Consider the following 21893-nt stretch of genomic DNA (forward strand, 5'->3'; position numbering starts at 1 on the left):
AGAGGTTGTGAATCAAGAAGTGCCCCAGGTGAGCAAGGAGGAAGTAAGGGCTGCAATTCGGAGAATGAAGTGTGATAAGGCAATTGGACCGGATGATATTCCAGTGGAGGCATGGAAATGTTTGGTAGAGACAGCAGTGGAGTTTTTGACTGGGTTATTTAACAGAATCTAGGACGGTCAGAGGATGCCTGAGGAGTGGAGACGAAGCACAATGGTGCCGATTTTCAAGAATAAGGTGCGACGTTTAGAGCTGTAGTAATTACAGGGGAAAAAAGTTGATCAGTCACAGCCTGAAAATCTAGGAAACAGTAGTGGAAGCTAGGCTTAGAGGAGAGGTAAAGATCTGTGAGCAGCAGTATGGTTTCATGCCAGCTAAGTGCACCACAGATGCTATCTTTGCTTTGAGAGTGTTAATGAAGAAGTATAGGGAAGGACAGAAGGAGTTACATTGTGTGTTTGTTGACTTAGAGAAAGCTTATGACAGTGTTTTGAGACAGGAGCTGTGGTATTGTATGAGGAAGTCAAGAGTAGCCCTGAGTCCCTTCCTGTTCGCAATTGTCATGGACAGACTGATGGACAAGGTTAGGCAGGAGTCCCCTTGGATTATGATGTTTGCTGATGACATTGTGATCTGTAGTTAGAGTAGGGAGCAGGTGGAGGTGAGCTTGGAAAGATGGAGATATGCTTTGGAGAGCAGGGGAATGAAAGTGAGCAGGAGTAAAACAGAGTACATGTGTGTGAATGAGAGGGCAGACGGTGGACAGGTCCAGTTATAAGGGGTTCATTTGGTGAAGGTTGATGAGTTTACCTACAGTTGTGGTCAAAAGTTTACATACACTTGTAAAAAACATAATGTTATGGCTGTCTTGAGTTTTCAATAAGTTCTACAACTCTTATTTTTCTGTGATAGAGTGATCGGAACACATACATGTTTGGCACAAAAAACAGTCATAAAATTTGGTTCTTTCATAAATTTATTATGGGTCTGCTGAAAATGTCACCAAATCTGCTGGGTCAAAAATATACATACAGCAACATTAGTATTTGGTTACATGTCCCTTGGCCATTTTCACGGCAACTAGGCGCTTTTGGTAGCCATCCACAAGCTCCTGGCAAGCTTCAGGTCGAATGTTTGACCACTCTTCTTGACAGAATTGGTGCAGTTCAGCTAAATGTGATGGTTTTCTTGCATGAACCTGTTTCTTTAGCACTGTCCACATGTTCTCAATGGGGTTTAAGTCAGGACTTTGGGAAGGCCATTCTAAAACCTTAATTCTAGCCTGGTTTAGCCATTCCTTTACCACTTTTGATGTGTGTTTTGGGTCATTGTCTTGTTGGAACACCCAACTGCGCCCAAGACCCAACCTTCGGGCTGATGGTTTTAAGTTTTCCTGCAGAATTTGGAGGTAATCCTCCTTCTTCATTATCCCATTTACTTTCTGCAAAGAACCAGTTCCACTGGCAGCAAAACATCCCCAGAGCATAATACTACCACCACCATGCTTGACAGTAGGCATGGTGTTCCTGGGATTAAAGGCCTCACCTTTTCTCCTCCAAACATATTGCTGGGTGTTGTGGCCAAACAGCTCAATTTTTGTTTCGTCTGACCAGAGAACTTTCCTCCAGAAGGTTTTATCTTTGTCCATGTGATCAGCAGCAAACTTCAGCCGAGTCTTAAGGTGCCTTTTCTGGAGCAAGGGCTTCTTTCTTGCACGGCAGCCTCTCAGTCCATGGCGATGTAAAACACGCTTGACTGTGGAGACTGACACCTGTGTTCCATCAGCTTCCAAATCCTTGCAGACCTGCTTCTTGGTGATTCTTGGTTGACTCTTGACCATCCTGACCAATCTCCTCTCGGCAGCATGTGATAGCTTGCGTTTTCTTCCTGATCGTGGCAGTGACACAACTGTTCCATGCACTTTGTACTTGCGTATAATTGTCTGCACAGTTGCTCTTGGGACCTGTAGCTGCTTTGAAATGGCTCCAAGTGACTTCCCTGACTTGTTCAAGTCAATAATTCGCTTTTTCAGATCCACACTGAGTTCCTTTGACTTTCCCATTGTAGCTTTTGTAGCTGAGTCTAATCACTGGGTCAAATGAGCCCTATTTAAATGGGCTCATGAGAAGTCAACAGCTGTAGTCAATCAGAATCACTTACAAGAAGTGAAGAGGCCATGACATGAAGCTAATTTGATTGACACAACTCGCTACATCACCAAAATTGACAAATTTTGTTGCTGTATGTATATTTTTGACCCAGCAGATTTGGTGACATTTTCAGCAGACCCATAATAAATTTATGAAAGAACCAAATTTTATGACTGTTTTTTGTGACAAACATGTATGTGTTCCGATCACTCTATCACAGAAAAATAAGAGTTGTAGAACTTATTGAAAACTCAAGACAGCCATAACATTATGTTTTTTACAAGTGTATGTAAACTTTTGACCACAACTGTACTTAGGGTCGAGGGTACAGAGTAATGGAGGAAGTGAAAGAGAGGTAAAGAGAGAGTATAGGCAGGGTGGGGTGGATGGCATAAAGTGTCTGGGGTGATCTGTGATAGAAGGGTGTCTGCTAGAATGAAAGGAAAGATCTATAGGACAGTAGTGAGACCTGCTATGTTGTATGGACTGGAGACAGTGGCACTGACAAAGAGACAGGTGAAGGAGATGGAGGTGTCTTGAGATGAAGATGTTGAGATTCTCATTTGGAGTAGAGGAGGAGAGGTAGATCCAAGAGGAGGTTTATGGATGCAGTGGTAGAGGATATGAAAGTGGCTGGTGTGGCAGTGGAGGACACTCCGGACTGGGCCAGATGGAGGAGTTTGATAAAAATGTCATCTATGTAAGCAATGATGAAGCGTCCAATAAAATCTCGAAGTACATCATTAATGAAAGACTGAAACACTGATGGAGCCACACTAAGGCCATATGGCATAACTCTGTACTCATAATGCCCCCTAGTGGTGACAAAGGCAGTTTTCCATTCGTCTCCTTCCTTAATGTGAATTGAATTATATGCGATACGGAGGTCAAGCTTAGTGAAGTACCTGGCCTCCTTAAGCTTTTCGAGTTCTGAGGGGATTAATGGAAGAGGGTAAGGATATTTCATAGATATCTGATTGAGATTCCTATAGTCGATACATGGACGGAGACCTTCATCCTTTTTTTTCACAAAAAAGAAGCCAGAAGCCAGAGGCGAGGTGGAGGGCTGAATAAAACCTTGCTTGAGCTACTCCTCTATATATTGCTCCATAGCTTGTTCCTCCTCTTGTGTGAGCGGGTAAACCCGTGCATTGGGAAATGTTGCCCCTTCATTCAAGTTGATGGCGCAGTCATAAGGATGATGAGGAGGTAACTGTGTGGCTTTCTATTTACTGAACACAGCAGAGAGATTGCGATATTCCTCTGGAATATTAATGGCAGGATAATCGCTAGGGCTTTCAATACTAGTGGAACATGCACATATAGACGAAAGGCTTAGGCAGTGTGAAAAACAGTAAGGCGACCAACTGGTGATATCTCGCGTTGTCCACGATATATTTGGATTATGTTTTTCTAGCCAGGGTAAACCAAGAATGATTGGATAAGATAATGATTCAAGCATGAGAAATGACACCGTTTCAGAGTGCAGGCTACTAATGTGGAGTCTAATAGGTTGCGTACAAAGCGAAACAACTCCCTGACCAACAGGATCCCCATCCAAGTCAGCTACTTTGAGGAGTCGTGACAGGGGTCTGGTAGGGATTCCCGTCTCCTTGACCAGCCTAGCCTGTACAAAATTTCCCTCTGCACCAGAATCTATAAGGGCTGTAAGATAATAAGGGGACTCGAATAGCGGGGGGGACTGTGAATAACGACAGGTATGGTCAAAGACTTGGACACTAGCTGACTTTCAGTAGATCTCACTACCATCGTACGCGACAAGGACTTCCTCACTAGGAGCATGGTAATGCAGAGTGCATAAAGGGCATGTACGTATGGCATGCCCCCTTTGACCGCAATACAAGCACAAACCCTCTCTTAAGCGCCTTCCTCTCTCCTCAGCGAACAAAAGTTGTTGAGCGGGGGGGTGGGGGTGCATGTGCGAGTGTCAATTGCTAAGCAGGAAGACCGCTAGCAACCGCGGACAATCTATAATAGTAGCAAAAACATAAACATAAACGATGCAGCGCTTTGGTGCATGGCGCTATAGTGAGCTATTTTTAAAACAAGCCCGCGTTTAAAAAATAGCTCACTATAATAGCTCACGTTGGTGACCCCTGGTCTAGACGAATGGCTAGCGCAACGAGTCCATCCAATGTATTGGGATGTATAGAACAGAAAACACAAATTCCTTAAGTTGTTGTCTTTGAATGTGTAGAGAAAGTTTGTAATTTTGCTGTTTTTTCCAGCCACAGTTGTCTGTCTTTTCTGAATTTGATTTAGATTTGGTTTTGTCAACAAATTGCAGTGTGAACAATGCAATAAAAGAATATTACTGTATACATTTTGATTCCAGTCCACATAAGTAACTTTGTGCCCTGTGTAAGTTTGTATTTTGTGTGTAACATGCATCATATCATTTGATATACCACAGAATGTTCAGCGTACTTGAAATCAAAAGCTTAGCTCGTTTCCATCAGAATGTATTTACAGTCTGCACTGACTGACTTAGTTGTACTGACAACATGATTAAGTATTTTGACTACCTTGTTCATAGGCATTGACACACAGACTAGACAATATGATGGCACTGATCTAAATATTTGTTTTGAGGCAAAAATAGAATTCTGAGTGAAGTATGTGCTTTTGCAGGTATTTCATTGAGTTTTGAGAAATGCACTTGTGGTGGTGGTGCGGAAGTCAGTTGTATTTGTTTCTGCCATGAACGCAAAGAGGAAGATGTGCACTGGTGGCAGTGGAGGCACATCTGAAGGTGTTAACCACTTATGAGCCTCCTAAAAGGAGAAGGTTTCCGAGGGCAAATCTGCAGACTGTTCCTGAGGAGCACCGACTGACCAACGAGTTCCAGCGATTTATAGAAATACTGTTACCAAAGTATGGAGTGGGTAACATCCGCAAGGACTTGAATAGAGTACATTACAGAATGGCAACATTTGTGAACAGCACCATTGCTGCAACAGAAAGCATCAAGTCCGAGTTGACTGCACTACGACTGATGTCAGAACAGAATAGGATGGCGCTGGGCATAATCCTTGCAAAAGAAGGAAGAGTGTGCACCATGGTAGGAGGCCTCTGCTGTACTTATATACCTACAATGAGCCCACCAGCAATATTACCTGTGCCTGTGAGCCTGTGTCTCTCCCTATCAGCACTGTGATGCCCGCTGTTCATTTACAGAGGGTCTGGCAGTTATAATTCAGCGCAATACCAGTTTCAAATGACAGTAAAATTGACCAATCATATCTTCCCTCTTAGTGGGCGGGCTTAACTGTATGATAATTTTCGCCCGCTGTGGCGACGCTAGCTGTCATTAGCGTACCACCGCTAGCTAGTTTCAATTCATTCCTTTGATGCCCTTGGGCGCGTTGTTTACATATTCCGCTTCCGAAGAACACGGAGCTGTGAACCTTATTTTGTTGGAACCTTATTTAGCTTAAGAAGTTATCTAGTACAGATATTATTGTTAATTGCATTTCTAAAGCTGTACTGTCATCTCAGATTTTTTAGGAGAGGAAACAAATTTTGGTGTGTGAGAGCGGGCCCAGGTTTAATGGTCACGGTTCGCTACTGATTTTTAAACATAGTGTGCAACCAAACGAGGAAGTTTGAGGTCACCCTTTTGGTTAAGGGGACTACACAGGGAGAAGGCGGGAATGGAGACATGTGCCCGTGCTCGATAAAGAACACGTTCCCCTAAGAGTGCAGAACATAAGGACTGGTGGTATGAGCAATAAACTAGAGTGATTTTGGTAAAGTAACCTTCCTGTGTGTGTGTGTGTTGCTTTCACTAACTGTCATTCTCCGAGCTCGTAACTTTCTTCAGAGGTAGAAAGAGTACTGAAAATTTGTAATTGAGTAAAAGTATCATTACTTTGCCTAAAATCTACTCAGAGTAAAAGTAAAATTACCCATCTCAAAATTTACTCGCGTAAAAGTACAAAATTACTTCATCTAAAATGTAATTTGAGTAAAAGTTACTTAGTTACTTTCAGTTATTTAATGCATGGATGAATCATGAACCAAATTCAGCACAAGTTGTTTTAATCGATTTCAAAGTGTATTTAAGTGCACATCCACACTTGCAAAAAGATTAGCTGGGCTCAGGAACATACTTCCTCACAGCACAAGGACATTCACAACCTGTACCATAAAGTGCAAACAATTTTCAGTCCTATTATCCAACGGACAACACTATGATAAGAATAAAGAAATTTAAATTACAAATTATTCAAAAAACAAAATGCACACAAAATTAAGTGCCCACAAGATGCCACAAATCAAACTAAAATGCAACAGGATTCCACTACTCACAATAAAATGCCCACAGGATCCCACATCAAAAATAAAAAAATGCTCATAGGATCCCACAATTTAAAAATAAGTGCTCACAAGATCCAACTATTCAAAAAACAGTGCCCACCGGATCCCACTATTCACAATAAAATGCCCACAGGTTCCCACAGAACCTGATACATAGAAGATTTAAAAATAGAACAATCTCATCCTTTTGGAAAAAAAAGTGCACCAGATTACAACCTGATTATGAGACAATGGAAAGGGCGTGCGCAAGGCAAGGCCATGCAATTGGCCTTTAGTTATGGGACTCAGAAGTTTAAATTTCTGCCCGCATTTAATTTTTCACCATCAATATTTTTTTACTCAGTAATGTGAGGGCGTTCAAATGTAGTGAAGTAAAACTACTTGGGTCAAAATGTACTCAAGTAAAAGTAAAAATTACATATTTCAAAAACTACTCAGAAAATTACAAATTACTCATAAAAAGTACTCAGTTACAGTAATGTGAGTAAATGTAATTAGTTACTTTCCACCCCTGACTTTCTTACAGAGAGACCCCGGTTGTTGTGACGGAGAATTACCACGATGCAAAACTGACATTTGCTTAGTTTGAGGAACAACCCAGCAGACCGGAGCCTATACTGTAGAGAACCTCACTCAGGCCCTTAAAAAGTTGGTCGAAAGTTGGGGAAGCCACGACAGTGTCATCAAGTTACACTGCACAAATTGTATACGTGCGGTTGATACTGAATTTATACTGATATGCAATCAGTTGAGCCAGGTAGGTTATTGGAATCTGGGAGGGGCTTGAGGTTGCTGTCAATAAATGTCACGGTCTTGGAGGGAATATGAATACAGACCGAGGCACGTTACATAAAATCCATGCCTAAAATCAGCAGGGAAGACAAGTGTGGAATGACAACAAACCTGTGGCAGAAACACTTGCCCTGGAAGCCTATGGAAAGTCATGTTATCCCAGAGGGCTCACAGCATGCACCATCCACCAATTATAAGGAAGGTGCTGTCCAGGGTCATGTCATTGACATATCTGGTCTGTTCTCTGGGATGAGGTTGGCTCGAATAGCTGATAGGGAAGCACCAGTGTCCAGTGTGGCAGAGACTGCTCTACCTTTGAAGTTCACCTTAGTTATAAAAGGTGTGTTCCAGAAAGATTCAGAGGAGACATATGTGACAGATCCACAGACATCATCAATGCGGCTACAGCCACATATCTAGTCACCTCAGCATGTAGCCATTCTTTGTTAGCAACAGTTCATAGCTAGTTACTAACGCATGGAGCACGCTTCATAGCTAACTAGCAGGGAACTTAGCTGGTTCGTTTGCAGAATCAACGAGGCAAATTGTCCTTCAGAAGAGTAGTCCCTTGTCCAGGGACTTGAGTTGGTCCTCGATCCAGAGACAGATGTTTGTGGGCCTCTTGTAAAGCTTGGTTACTCGAAAGGAGTCGATGATTCGGGAATGCCGCAGTACAGGGAGTCAGCTCATACATGGGTTGGTGTTGATGCGCCGTGGTTCATTTATTATGAAAATATTATAGTCTCACATTCACACATACATGTGTGCTATCTGTTAAATCGCACAGTGAGGAGCTTCTTTCTCTCCCAGTCCCTCGCACAAAAAAATTGCTGTTGTCCAATATATGGTTAAAGGCCCAGCCTACCTGCATCTGTTACACAATGTAAACTATGACGTGAGAAATGTACCAAATCAACTGAGAAAAACTGTAAACCATCATCATCAAAGATGTGATTGTAGATTGGAGTTAATGAAAACTTCAATATAAGATAGTAAACCTAAATAATGATGTGTGGAAATTAATTATACTGAAAATATTAATGTGATGTGGATAAAAGTATAAATTTTTGCTTCTTACCTGTATTCCAAGTGTTGCCACATGTTGCCCAGGGCAGATGAAAACTAAAGGATAACGCCAAATAGAACAGTGCCCAAGCCAGGATTATTATGTAGCACATGCAACTGTACAGCAAAATCAACTGACCTGCATAGCCAATACCTGATAAAAAAACCATTAGATTCTTGTTAGTCAATGAAGATTGTTTTATCAGTGCTTTTTGCAACATTAAGCGTTAAACACTTAACATTAAGCGTGGACGGACTCAAACAAAGACGAGCACAAGACACTGCGCGAACGCACATTAAATAGACAGACCACATAATCCCAGAGTAATGACGAGACGAGCCACAGGTGAGACTGATGAACACGCTCGGACACAACCACATCCACAAGGATCCATAGACACAGACATCTACACGTAGACAACATAAACACACGCCCAAAGAGGAGGGGTCAGGGGCTGTACCGTGACAATTCTGAATATAAGAAACCCTGATTCAGGAAAAATAGCGGTTAAACTGGAGAAGATTCAGCAATGTTTTGAAAGATACTATGAGAAATTATATTCTCAAAAACAGATGAATGAATCTCAGATTGATTCTTTTCTAGTCTCAATATCCTTACCCTCTGTCACAGAAGAACAAAACCAAAGCTTGAGAGCCGATATAACAAAGGAGGAATTGCACGTAGCAATAATCAAATTAAAAGTACCCCAGGGATGGATGGCTTTACAGCTGACTGGCACAACTCATTTAGAGAAGAGCTAACTCCGATGTTCCTGGAGGTTTTTAATTGGGTCATAAAAAAAAGAAATTCCACCCTCTTGGCAAACTGCCATAATTTCAGTTATATCAAAGGATGGAAAGGACAGGGTAGAGTGTGGAAATTATAGACCAATCAGTGTATTAAATGTTGACTATAAATTATTTACATTTATATTAGCATGAAGATTCGAAAAACTATATCTGAATTAATTTAGATCAGACGGGTTTTATCAGAAAAAGACACACAGGATAATATTAGAAGGACATTACATATAATTACATATATTAATCAACATTAATCAAATTAGAAGCTCCCTTATTACGTTTAGATGCTGAAAAAACCATTGATTCAGTCAGATTGTGCTTTTTACATAAAGACCTATCATGAATTGGCTTTCATAAAACAATAATTGATATATTCTGGGTGCTGTATGGTGGATCATCTGCAAAATCAAGATTAATGGCTCCATTTCAAATTCATTTTTCCTGCAAAGAGGACAGGGATGTCCAGATGATCAGAGATATCCATTGATCCTATAGAGCATTTTATAGTACTCTATACTGGTCTCTACCGAACCAAAAAAAATAGTCCAATCTAGAGTAGGTATCATGAGGGGTAGAATAATATGTATAGTCCCTAGATCAGGGGTGCCCACAAGTTTTCAGCTTGCGAGCTACTTATAAGATGACCAAGTCAGAAAGAACTACCTATTTATTTTTTTGTGGCGTGTGTCAATCGTTGACGGGGGGGTTGCGTGTGTCAAACCCTAGACGTCAGATTGGCTACCATGTAGCCTATGTCAATCAAAATACAACCGTCGTTGCAGATGGATGATAGCCTGTCATTCATCCACTACTTTTTAATGTCATGCGATCTACCCACACTTCCTTCGCGATCAACCGGTAGATTGTGATCGATGGGCGTAATGGGCACCCCTGCACTAGATAATGGATTTTGTTCCCTCCAAATGTCAATGATCCCCATTTCCTCCATTTTACTAATTGGGTTTGATTTTTATTCTGGGTGTATCCAGAATGTAATCGAATTTCTTTATCTTTCAAGACATTTTGAGCTTCTGCGTATGCTTTCTGTTTTTCAAGTATCTGCGGAGAATAGTCATTGTCCAGATTAATCTGTTTACCCTTCCATATGAAGCCTTTCTTTTGCCACGCTAGGCTGAGGATAGTTTCCTTCATTCTGTAACTGAAGAATTTCACGAGGATGGACCTTGGTTGAGCTCCAGCAGGAGGCTGCCTGTCCAGGGAGCGATGAGCCCTCTCCAGGTTGAGATGTTCCTCTGGTGGAATATCGAGGTTTTCTTGCAGTAGTTTCTCCACAAAGGAGATCACAAAAGTACAATCACTCTCTGCCCCTCAGGTATTTTGTAGATTCTGATATTTTCGCGTCTGGAGTGGCTCTCTTTGTACTTTTAGACTCCATTTGCTCCTAGACTCCAAGTCTGCCAATACTCAAATAAACACTTGAAATATATCAGTATGTGTGTAATGAATACTCATTCTACTATTTTAAGTGTTTATTTCTTTAAATTAGATTTTTACAAGTTTCCCTTTTTGTATGAATTTACTGAAATGAATCAACTTTTTCATGATATTCCAATTTTATGGCCAGCACCTGTATATTATATACTTTTTGCATAATGTTACTTTATTATATTTTACTATGATGTATGGGTAAAATTATCTGATTAATTGCACATGAGCAATCTGCTTCACCCACATGAGAACATAAACTACTAACTCATAAAAATTTTGTAGTTATAATTATTTGTATTAGTTATAAATTGTCATTATATTTAAAGGACTGCATAGTACCCATGAAGATGGTACTCTCCAAGGCATGTGTCACATACTAGTGTGGAGATATAGCCTCCGTTCTTACAATGCTAAATCAGAAAGATCACATTTTTTTTAGGTGGTACGTCTGAGATTTGTGACTACAAAATTAAAAGAAGAAAGCTTATGCCATGACTTATACAACCATATGAATATTATTGTTCCTAGATTTTACAAGTATTTTTGCAAGCACAAATGTTGTTTCTTTAGATTTTGAATACTAGGGTAGGTTTGATGCTTATTGCTGTAAGGGAAATTTTCTGTCATTTAGGATCACATAAGAATATTATGATTTAGTACATGTCCTTCTGATTAGCAGAAAAACTGAATAAGGTTGATCAGTGATTTGGTTCAGTTATTCTTTTGTAATCATGTCCTTGTTTGTGTGTATCCGACGTCAGAGGAATGTGCATAGACAGAAAGCTTGTGTACAAGTGATACGTCAGTTTTTTCCACTAAAAACAGGAAATATCCATATTAGGAGGAATGCACATGTGAGACGAAAATGGTCTACTGTGCTTTCTCAGTTTCTCAGTGTGCCCAAATGTACTGTAAACATGTGATAACGGAATAAAGGAGATCGGACTGCCTTCTCTCCTCAGAGTTCTTGTTCTAGAGGAGACTCTCATACTTTTTTACTTTTGTAATAAAACTCTCTTTTAACCATGTCTGAGTCCTCATCTATTTTCAGGAAATTTTCACAACATTGCTTTAACATTATTTACATTAGTTCTATACAATAGCAACCCATGTGCCTTTACTGATGTGCAGGCACTGGGTGCTATATATAGTTATGCACAAAGATACAGAAACAGCCAGATTTCTGTTAGCAAACACAGCATTTGCTAAAATAATGTAATAATTATGTGAACAATAAAAGGAGTACTATAAAGCTGTGTGTGTGTGTGTGTGTGTGTGTGTGTGCGTGTGTGTGTGTGTGTGTGTGCGTGCATTGTGTCTAGTGTGATCACTTTTCCATAGAGCTAGCACCAATCAGACACACCATTGTTGTTCAGACTGAACATTTTAATCCTCTTCCAGTTATGTACTGCTTTAGTGCTTTTCTCCTCCTTAGATGTTTATACATTAAACCAAGCAGATTACATGTTAGACATTCAAAGTCTCTTTGGTCATTCCTACAAAACTTGATTTTGAAAGTACTTTATAGATAATTGTCCATAAATATTTAAAGATTTTACATCTACATTTCACACATTCATTTTTTATTTATTTTTACCTTAGCCCTCTTTCATACACACAAAGAGGATAATGTGTTTTGTGGATTTCATTTGTCAGACTTTTCAAAACATTTCCTGGAAGACACACAGTATATATATATATACGGAGTGTCTATTTGCACCCGGGTACAAGTAGCATTTGCCACACAGCGAGGCTATTTTCACCCCTTAATTAAAAAAAAAAAAAAAAGCGAACCCATCTGCGCATGTCTACCAATGAATGCGCGGGAGCGAAAAGGCGCAAATTCAAAGGAACCGAAACGGAGACAGTAGGAAACGGTAAGCAGAATTTGGTTAATAGTTATGTATAAAAGGTCCATCACTCAATTTAACTTTACATTTTAAGATATATATTTAAGAAATAGTGTGAGAATTATTATCCAACGAACACTGATATATTTTTGAGCTAATAGGAGCATAATAGTGGCGAACGTAAAGTGTTACCGGGTGGGGGGTGTAAAATGGACACAGCGAGAAAAAAAAGACAGATTTCAAGTGTGCAGAAACAGTCTAAATAGTCGTTTGAACTAACCTAGTGAAAACCGGGACATTAAATGATTTTTATTTTTTGCCGGGACCGAATATTAAAAAGAAGGAAAACCGGGACAAACCGGGACAGCGACGTGAAAACCGGGACAGGTGGCAACACTAACTGGCGCTACAGAGCTTGGAGGCAGACACAAACGCTGAGGAGAGCGAGATTTATTAAGAGGAATGATCATGATCAAAGTCGTTCAAACAGGCAGGGGTCATAACGGGCGAGCCATCCAGGTTTGACAAATAAACAGGCATGACGATACTAAGAATTAAACCAAGACACCGAACGAACACTTTAAACCAAACACGGGGTAAACGCATACAAACTAGAAAATCAGGCTACAGAAAACACAGACGACTGAGCAACGAAATGAGTAGAACTCACAGACCAGGAAGCGTAGAACACTGAACAAAGAGCATGAATAACAAGAGCACAACACGACCAAAGAGCATGAATAACAAGAGCACAACACGACCAAAGAGCATGAATAACAAGAGCACAACACGACCAAAGAGCATGAATAACAAGAGCACAAACTAACCAAATAGAACAAAACAACCAATAACCGATAAGTGAAACACTGGGACTATAAATACACAGAACTAAACTAGACACACAGGTGAAGACACTGATGACACGGGCGTGTCAGACGAGGGGAAACCATGGAGACAGACACGCAGGGAACAACACAGACACAAGGACAGGAACCCGAAATGACAGAGAGGGGGGTGTAGCCCTACGTGACAGTCGCATTGCTATCTTACAAAAACAATTTTGTCCAGTCTATTTTTTGAGTTTTGTGTAAAATTATATAATTTTGTCTTTTTGTTCTCTATTTTTGTGTTGTTTCAGTACACACAAAGGACATGAATGTGTATAACAAAAGATGTACAGTCCTTTTGAATTAAGGTTTTTGCATGACAGAGTCAATATGCCAGACTTATAATGTAATGACTATTTTATATAAGCTAATATTTGTGTTTTCTCCCAAGAAGGAAGAAAAGCTAAAGAACATTTGTGAAGGATACTCCTTCGACAGTTGTGAGGAATTCCAGAGAGCACTGAGATTATGGAGTGAAGAGGGCTACCATCCAATGCACAAAATTAAAATTTATTTAAACATGATGTAAATAATAAAAACCCCAATTTATTTCTTTAAAAAATGTACAAACCATCCAGAAAAAATGAATTAGTCATAGAATCTGTCTTCTGCATTCTGTGAAATTAAATAAAATTAAAGAGGCTGATAATGTACTGGCAGGAAGAATATTTGTATACATCATACTGTAACGCTGGCGACTGGGTGAAGGACGAGACACAGAATCCTGTTCGCTACAGACGTTACTTTATTTGTCTTTACACATATAGCGCAGACAGCGCACGTTTAACACTCATATAGAGACACGTAGACTCAAACAACGACGAGCACAAGACACTGCGTGAACGCACATTAAATAGACAAACTACATAAACCCCACATGATGACGAGACGAGCCACAGGTAAAACGAATTATCACAGGACGCAACCGCACCCACGGAGATCCACTGACGCAGACGACGTAAACACACGCCCAAAGGGAGGGGTCGGGGACCATAACGTGACACATACAATGTGGTGTACATATCAGGGTGCTACAGACAGATATTAACTTGTGTTACATTTTGTTTTAACATTATTTATCACTGGCAGTGTATATTACATGTAGTATTTACCATGTGATTACTGCCATTAGCGGTAAGCGACTTAGGATAATTAAATTGCTATTTAAATTCTAAGCATGGTAAAGAAAAAGACTCACAAGTGAAAAACAAAATTCAAACAGGTCTACCCCATAACCCCAAATAAAAGTATCTTCACTTCTTGTAAAATAATTTGTAAGTAAAATGGAACACAAAAGAATAGTACTAATCTTTGATAAATCAAAATGTTGGGTGCAAATAGTACACACTGCTACGTATAGCCGGGTGCAAATAGCACACACTGCTGCATATACCCGGGTGCAAATAGCACACACTGCTATGTACACCCGGGTGCAAATAGCACACACTGCTGCATATACCCGGGTGCAAATAGCACACACTGCTATGTACACCCGGGTGCAAATAGCACACACTGCTGCATATACTCGGGTGCAAATAACACATACTGCTGCATATACCCGGGTGCAAATAGCATCTGCCATATATATATCAGGGGTGTCAAACATACGGCCCCAGGGGGTTCAGTCCAGCTTACGTACTAAACCTGCATTATTATAGAAGAATAAATTCAATTTTAATTAAAATCTGCAGTTCTATCGCTTTACCTGCTTTTTTTAGCCTGGCACCCTCTTAAGTTAAATGTCTTTGTCAAAAAAGAGAAAAGTAGACAGTGTGTTGGATTTATTTTTTAAAAAAGGAAAGTTTTCAGAATTGCTTCCCAGATGTGGAAAATATCACTGTGATCAGTTTTTATGCATAATGCACTTAAATAAATGTTAAACTGAGTAAAAGTGTTGTTGAAATTGCAAATACTTTTCATAAAAAGTTAAAGTAAAATGTTGTTCATATTATATTTAGTAAAAGGACAATTCATTTCATATAAAGATTTTTATAAGATAAACTTCTTTGCATTAATACAAAGAAAAAAGTGGACTTATTTTTAGTTCCATGTAATTTTGGAATGAGTTTACTGGTCTGGCCCCCTTGAGATCTGATTAGGTTGTATGCAGCCCCCAGACCAAAATGAGTTTGACACCCCTGGTATATATACTATACTATTATTGTGACTGCAAAGAAGAGCTAGAATATTGTGAAGTCAGTCTTCCAATGGAAAGATATCAGATGGAAAAATATCAGATAATCTCTTCAATCTACTAAAGTAAAGTATGGAAAAATTCATAGTATTGCCAAAGCCATAAATGTTTTTGTAAAAGTTAAAATATATACAATTCTGTCAAGACCCTTTTGGCCCCAGTGCCCTCATGCCTTAATTTATTTTTAGCTCCTATATGTTCTCAAAATGTTGTCCTTCTACTAAATTCTGTACTCTGCTTCTATTGTACTCATTTATGCCCTGTTAAAACAATGAAAATGTGAGAGGTTTATAAGTCACATATAACTTATGACATCAGTTTTGAAAGAACTGATTGATATACAACGACAATGTTAAACCCCACATTACATGATTGCGCTCTAAAAAAAAGTATTATTCAATTGATGAAATTATGATTCAACATTATGATTTAAAAAGGAGGCCTTATATATAAATATCCTGCCATTTGAATCACAATGCTGAACAAATAAATAATAAATGTTCAACTGACTCCACTAAAAATGGTATATTTATGAATAAATTAATCAAAATATCTAAATGATGTCTAATTTGATCCTCTATTTTTTGTGCTACATATTCAGCCAATGTTCTGTTCATTAGAATTGATTTATGTCTAGTAAACTTGATAATGACGAGTGACTTAATTCACAGCATATTTGATATTGTAACTAACACTTTGTCTTTGTGTCTGATTGCTGGTTTTGTGATCATGGTGCTCACCCTCAGCTATTGGGCAAAGACGCTGCCAGCATGTTATGCCGCCCTCTTGAGTATACTGTCCCATTGCTGCCTCCATCAAGAATAGGGGTACCCCACATGTCACCACAAACACCAGATAGGGTATCAGGAATGCTCCTGTAACACACCACTAATATCATACACGGCAAGCATCAAACTTAATGCTGACACACTGTTTATAGGTCCACATTAATTACTGATTATCAAAAGATTTTTTAATCTGTTTAAGGTTGTTTGCCTGCATTTATTTTTTGCAAACAATTGTCAATTTGTTAAGTAATACGTAATTCTATGTCTGAAGAACTAGATGTATAAGTTCATCTTTTTCAGTGCTCTTACCTCCTCCATTTGTGTAACAGAGGTATGGGAACCTCCATACATTGCCCAAGCCAACAACATTTCCTGCCACGGCCAGAAGGAACTCAGTTTTACTGCCCCAGTGCCCTCGTGCTTCTATATTTCTGTTTGCTGCATCCATCTTTTCCACTTTTAGCTTCTTTCTGCCAAACTGCGTACTCAGCTTCTTTCCTGCCACAGAGGTTATTTTGTGGTTCTTATAAGGTGTTGGTTGATGCAATGTTGGAAAATTCCAAACTCAATCAGTTTAAGAATTAAATGGATTAAGTAAGGCTTAAAAAGTAAATAAACGTACTCATTGACTAAAGGTGGCCCTCCTTCTGTTCAGATGAGAACAAGGGTCATAGTAAGTCTACATACAAGTTATGTAACCAAATCAAAAAGTGACATGAAAGAACCTTTACTTTAAACTTTTAAATTAGACAAAGATATTTCAGTGTTTATTCTTGTGAGAGTCACAGTGATTCTGCTGCTACATCTACTATTTGCTCCAGGGTATATACATTTAAACCATTACATGTTTGTGTCTAGGTGTGACGCTGTGGTGCTGGAGAAAGGACGAGACACGAGTCCAGGTCTCCGGTCCAAACGACACGTTTTATTCACGATATATTGCGCAATGGCGCACATAGAACAAACACAAAGCACACAACGTGCAGACTATAGACAACGACGAGCACAAGACACTGCGCGAACGCACATTAAATAGACAGACCACACCAACCCCACGTGATGACGAGACGAGCCACAGGTGAGACGGATAATGACAAGACGCACCCGCACCCACGGAGATACACCGACGCAGACGAATAGACGCAGACAACGTTAACACACGCCCCAAAGGAAGGGTTCGGGAACCGTAGCGTGACAGACGCCCCCACCAAGGGCACTACCCGTCCCGGGGTGCCAACAGGACCAAGTGCCCCGAACCCACGTCGATGGGCGGATCCGAAGCGCCCAGTCCTGCGTCTGGGAGATGACCGCCCTCGGTGGAGAGTCCGCCACGAACAGCCTAGAACACCCTCCCTGGGAAGACCGGGGAAAACACGTTAGACACGTTTAACGGGACGGACACAAACTGGTACATTAATACATAGAGGCACGAAAGGGAATAATGGATTAGGCACACATAAGGGAAGACTCACGACCACAGGAATAGACAAACACGAAACAGGTGCCAAGCTACACGCCAGGAGGAGAGTTAGGAGGGGAGAGAGACCGGGAGCTGCAGGCGCTGCGGGGATCGGTCCTCCTTCAGCCCTCGCTGCAGACCCTCCACTGGGTGCAGCGTGGCTGGCAGACGCGCCTGGTGCAGCGCAACTTGTGGACGCGCCTGGTGCAGCGCGACGTGTGGACGCACCTGGTGCAGGGCTGCTCCGGGATGCTACCCCGCTAGTAGTCCATCTCCTCTCCCTCGGAGCGATCGGAGGATGGGCACACCTCTGGAGTCCACCTCCCCTTTACCGTCCCGGCGGACACCTCCGAGGGGGAAGGGCTCTCCTCCTCCTCCTCGGTGTAGGACCCCTCAACTTCCTCCTCCTCTCCGCCGTAGTCAGTGGAGGGGGCGGAGCACACCGACGAAGGGTAGTCCTCTACGTCATCTTCTCCCCCAACATAGTCTATGGTGGGGGTGGAGCACACGGACGGAGGGTAGACTTCTTCTCCCTCTCCACCCTCACTGTAGTATATGGTGGGGGCGGAACAAACCGAGGGAGCCTGGTCTTCCTCTTCGCCTTCCTCCTCCCCTTCCTCGCTTTCCGAGCCCTCGTCTGTGAACTCGCCCTCCGGAGTTTTCTCAGTGGCGTAGAGCTCCACTGAGCCCACCCGTATCGGGGAGAGGTCTCGGGAAGGAGAGGGGTGTCTTTCCCACCACATCCGCTCCGCGGTGTCGCAGAAGTAGTCCGCTACCTCCGCGGAAGAGGCCTCCCGAGCCCGAAGCAGCATGATGCTGCATAACGGGTCCTGCTCCGATAGCTCGGGAGTTACGGTAGCCGTGTGGTGTTGGGCAGGCGCATGACGTCGCTTGCTAGGGCGCTGGCCCCTCTTTGGCCGGGTGGCGTAGCCTGGCATACTTGGGGTGTCTCAGACGGCTCGTCGTTCTGTGACGCTGTGGTGCCAACCAACGCAGCTATTAACTGTGAATCACCTTATCGCCACACCCCTTTAAATAACACTTAATAACTTCTATAAAATCTGTTAATCATAGAGAAAAACACTGGGAAAGATACTAACGCAATGGGGTGTTATAGAATTGACAACATATAATTGCTCAAAAAACTTATTTTACGTGTAATAAAAATTCAAAGTTTCTCGTCCGGCCCGTTCACTTACATGGGAATGGGCGGGGTTAAAAGTTGTACAGCAGCCAGCCACTAGAGGGCAGCTGATTCACGGTTGCTTCACTTTTCACTTGCTTCGTCCAGTCCACTTATATATACAGTCAATGATATGGACGCACAATAAGATGAGCATGATGGAGATGACTGAAGAGGCTACGATGGTGGATGGGAAATTTAAATATAAGAGACTTCCAGATGGAAGTACAAACAAAAACAGTGTTGTTTGCACTTTATGTAGGAAGGAGTTCGCTTATCACAGGAGCACTTCAACACTTCGTTACCACCTCAACGCAAAACATGTTGGGGCTAACGCGCAGGTCAGTAATGATAACTTAGCTGCTAAATGTATTCCTAGTACGAGCAAACAGTGTTGCCAGTCAACACTCGACCACATGTCGGGGTTCAAATTAAAAAACAAAATGGCAAAGTACACGTCGGACAAATTGACCAATTCACTGGCGAGATGGATTGCTGTGGACTGTAGACCGCTCTTTGTGGTCGAAGGCTTAATTAAGACGTGGCGAGTTTAAATGCCTCCGCCGTTTGCGGAATCGCGCTACGGTTTATGTAGGAGTGCTGCAAATTGCGTCAGCTGATGCAAGTTACGAACTGCCGTCCAGAAAGACAATGTCGAAGAAAATCCAGCAGCTGTATGATGAGGAAAGGGAAGTAAAACAGGTTATTGTGAAGAGCGCCACAAATGTGGCTCTGACTGGGGATCACTGGACTTCTGTTAGCAACAAGAATTATCTTGGTGTGTTAGCTCATATTATAGATGATGAATGGAGGATCCAGTCATTTGCTTTGAACATGCAGAAGACCACTTCTAGGCATTATGGAGATGCCTGTGTAGAGGACTTTATGGCTGTGGCAGAGGCCTGGGAAATTAAAAAAATCTAAAATGTTATTAAAAACATTTTTAATAACATTTTTTATAACTTAAGTAAATAAGATTTACTTCTTATTCTTCCAATATCCTGAGCAAAACTCCCAAAAAAAAAAACATTTTTGGTCAGAATTTCCAGTGCTCTGTTTTCTGCACTCATCTATTGGTCTGTGTAGTAGACTGGTGGAAAAATAAACAAGATGTTGAAGTTTATGCTTATGTTCATTGATTCATTCATCATTCAAACTTAAATTAATATTTCTCATGTTAAATATTAAAATGCGATTAATTTCAATTAATTACAACGCTTCAAATTAATTCGATACATTTTTTTAATCGCGTCCCACCTCTAGTACTTATATTAAACTTTTTTGGGGGTATGTAATTGAAATTATATCACGGATCATCTCAACTGAAATACCCCTGTACCCCAAATTATGCATTTTAGGCTTATTTCCAGAAAGCATGATCATTTCAAAATACAAATAAACAATTGATCAACATATGTCTCCTTCATGCAAAACATAATATAGCTTGTAATTGGAAGAGTATGGAACCACCAACAGTAGATCATTGGTTGAAATCGTTGTCTCAGACTATGGCATTGGAAAAATTAACATTTGCTACTCAAAATTGATCATATCAATTCTGGAACATCTGGGGAACATTTTACAGATTTTTGGAAAAGGATTCTTCAAAAGAGTATTATTTTTAATGTGAGATTGTAACAGAAGGTTGAATGTCTATTGAGTCTCTCGGCAGATTACTGCACTTTGTAATGAACGAGAAGCCAGGAGTAACACAAACGCAAGATTAGAATATGGGAAAGTAACTAAAAAGCTTTAATAACACAATGAGAAACACATAAGACAAAATGAATGGTAACATGAACACAACGCAATAAGAAACCTAACACAAACACGTAACATTTAGCAGACCACTATTTCTAATAACACATACAATAAGGCAAACCTACAACAACCGAACGAACATGGAGGTAGGGAAAATCTTACAACAAGAATAACATAGGGAATACGGGAGTCAGAACACGAAGGAAACTATACAAGGGAGCAGGCTACTAAACACAGATAGGGGACTGAACATAAGGGGTGAACCAACACTACAAACTATGCACGGGAGTAGGCTACTAAACACAGAAAGGGGACTGAACATAAGGGATAACCAACACCACATGAGCACAAGGAGACTACACAGGGGAGCAGGCTACGATAGACAGCGAGGGAACCAGAATATAAGAACTGAACAATGACTAGAACACAAGATATGTTAACACAACGAGCACAGGGAAAAGGGAACAATAACGAAGACACAACGACAGAACAACAAGAAAACCCAGAGGCAAAAGACACAGAGAGTGTAGACCTTAAGGAAGACTCCAAAAACACCTAGGACAACCAGAACAATGACCAACAAGGAACAAAGCATATGACGGGGAATATATACATGGCAACACTAAGGAATAACACAAAACAGGTGAGTAGAATACAACAGGGGCGTGACAGACAAAAGGGAAAACTAAGAAATGAGAAAACAAGGTGTGGAGATCCTTCCCATCATCACCTAACACCTCCTGCATAAATCCACCTGATCCACATTAGGACTTGCATTATCTGCGTTAACTAATTCAGTAAATTATCTCCTCAGTAGACATAGATTAGACCACAATCCATAATTACAGTTGATTATACTTAATGGAGTTTTAATTAAAATAGTATAAATGTCAAAATCCATATTTAACATTTCTGTAGAGCTGTTTGAGACAATGTTCATTGTTTAAATTGTTGTAGAAATAAAAATAGCTGTAAATGCATAGCTGACTACTTATTGATAATTAATATAAGGTTTCACCACTGGCTCTGACCCTCGCATGAAGAGCAAGAGTACTCAACAGAGGGTATGAAATAAACTGGTGTTGTTACATTTTACAACTGTGAGAGCAGTCATCACTTCTCTTGATAGTTAACCAGTATTTTATACACACACACACACACACAATCATACA

The 21893-nt window shown here is 40.7% G+C and overlaps 1 protein-coding gene across 2 annotated transcripts in view; it reads right to left on the reverse strand.

Annotated features, from left to right (window-relative positions):
• Window positions 1-16867, reverse strand: part of LOC143489841 (sodium- and chloride-dependent GABA transporter 2-like) — a 78580-nt gene extending 61713 nt beyond the window's left edge. Inside the window, exons 1-4 of one of the 2 annotated variants that reach the window (XM_076988784.1) lie at window positions 16628-16867; window positions 16271-16405; window positions 10248-10403; window positions 8360-8500 (exon numbers count right to left, since the gene is read on the reverse strand). In XM_076988784.1, coding sequence (XP_076844899.1) covers window positions 8360-8500; window positions 10248-10403; window positions 16271-16405; window positions 16628-16766 — 571 coding nt within the window. In that variant the 5' untranslated portion in view covers window positions 16767-16867. The remainder of the gene's footprint in view (window positions 1-8359; window positions 8501-10247; window positions 10404-16270; window positions 16406-16627) is intronic. The other variant, XM_076988785.1, reaches the window with a different exon arrangement.
• Between the last annotated feature and the right edge of the window lie 5026 nt (window positions 16868-21893).

Source organism: Brachyhypopomus gauderio, chromosome 2 (genome assembly GCF_052324685.1).
Source record: "Brachyhypopomus gauderio isolate BG-103 chromosome 2, BGAUD_0.2, whole genome shotgun sequence".
NCBI lineage: Eukaryota > Metazoa > Chordata > Actinopteri > Gymnotiformes > Hypopomidae > Brachyhypopomus > Brachyhypopomus gauderio.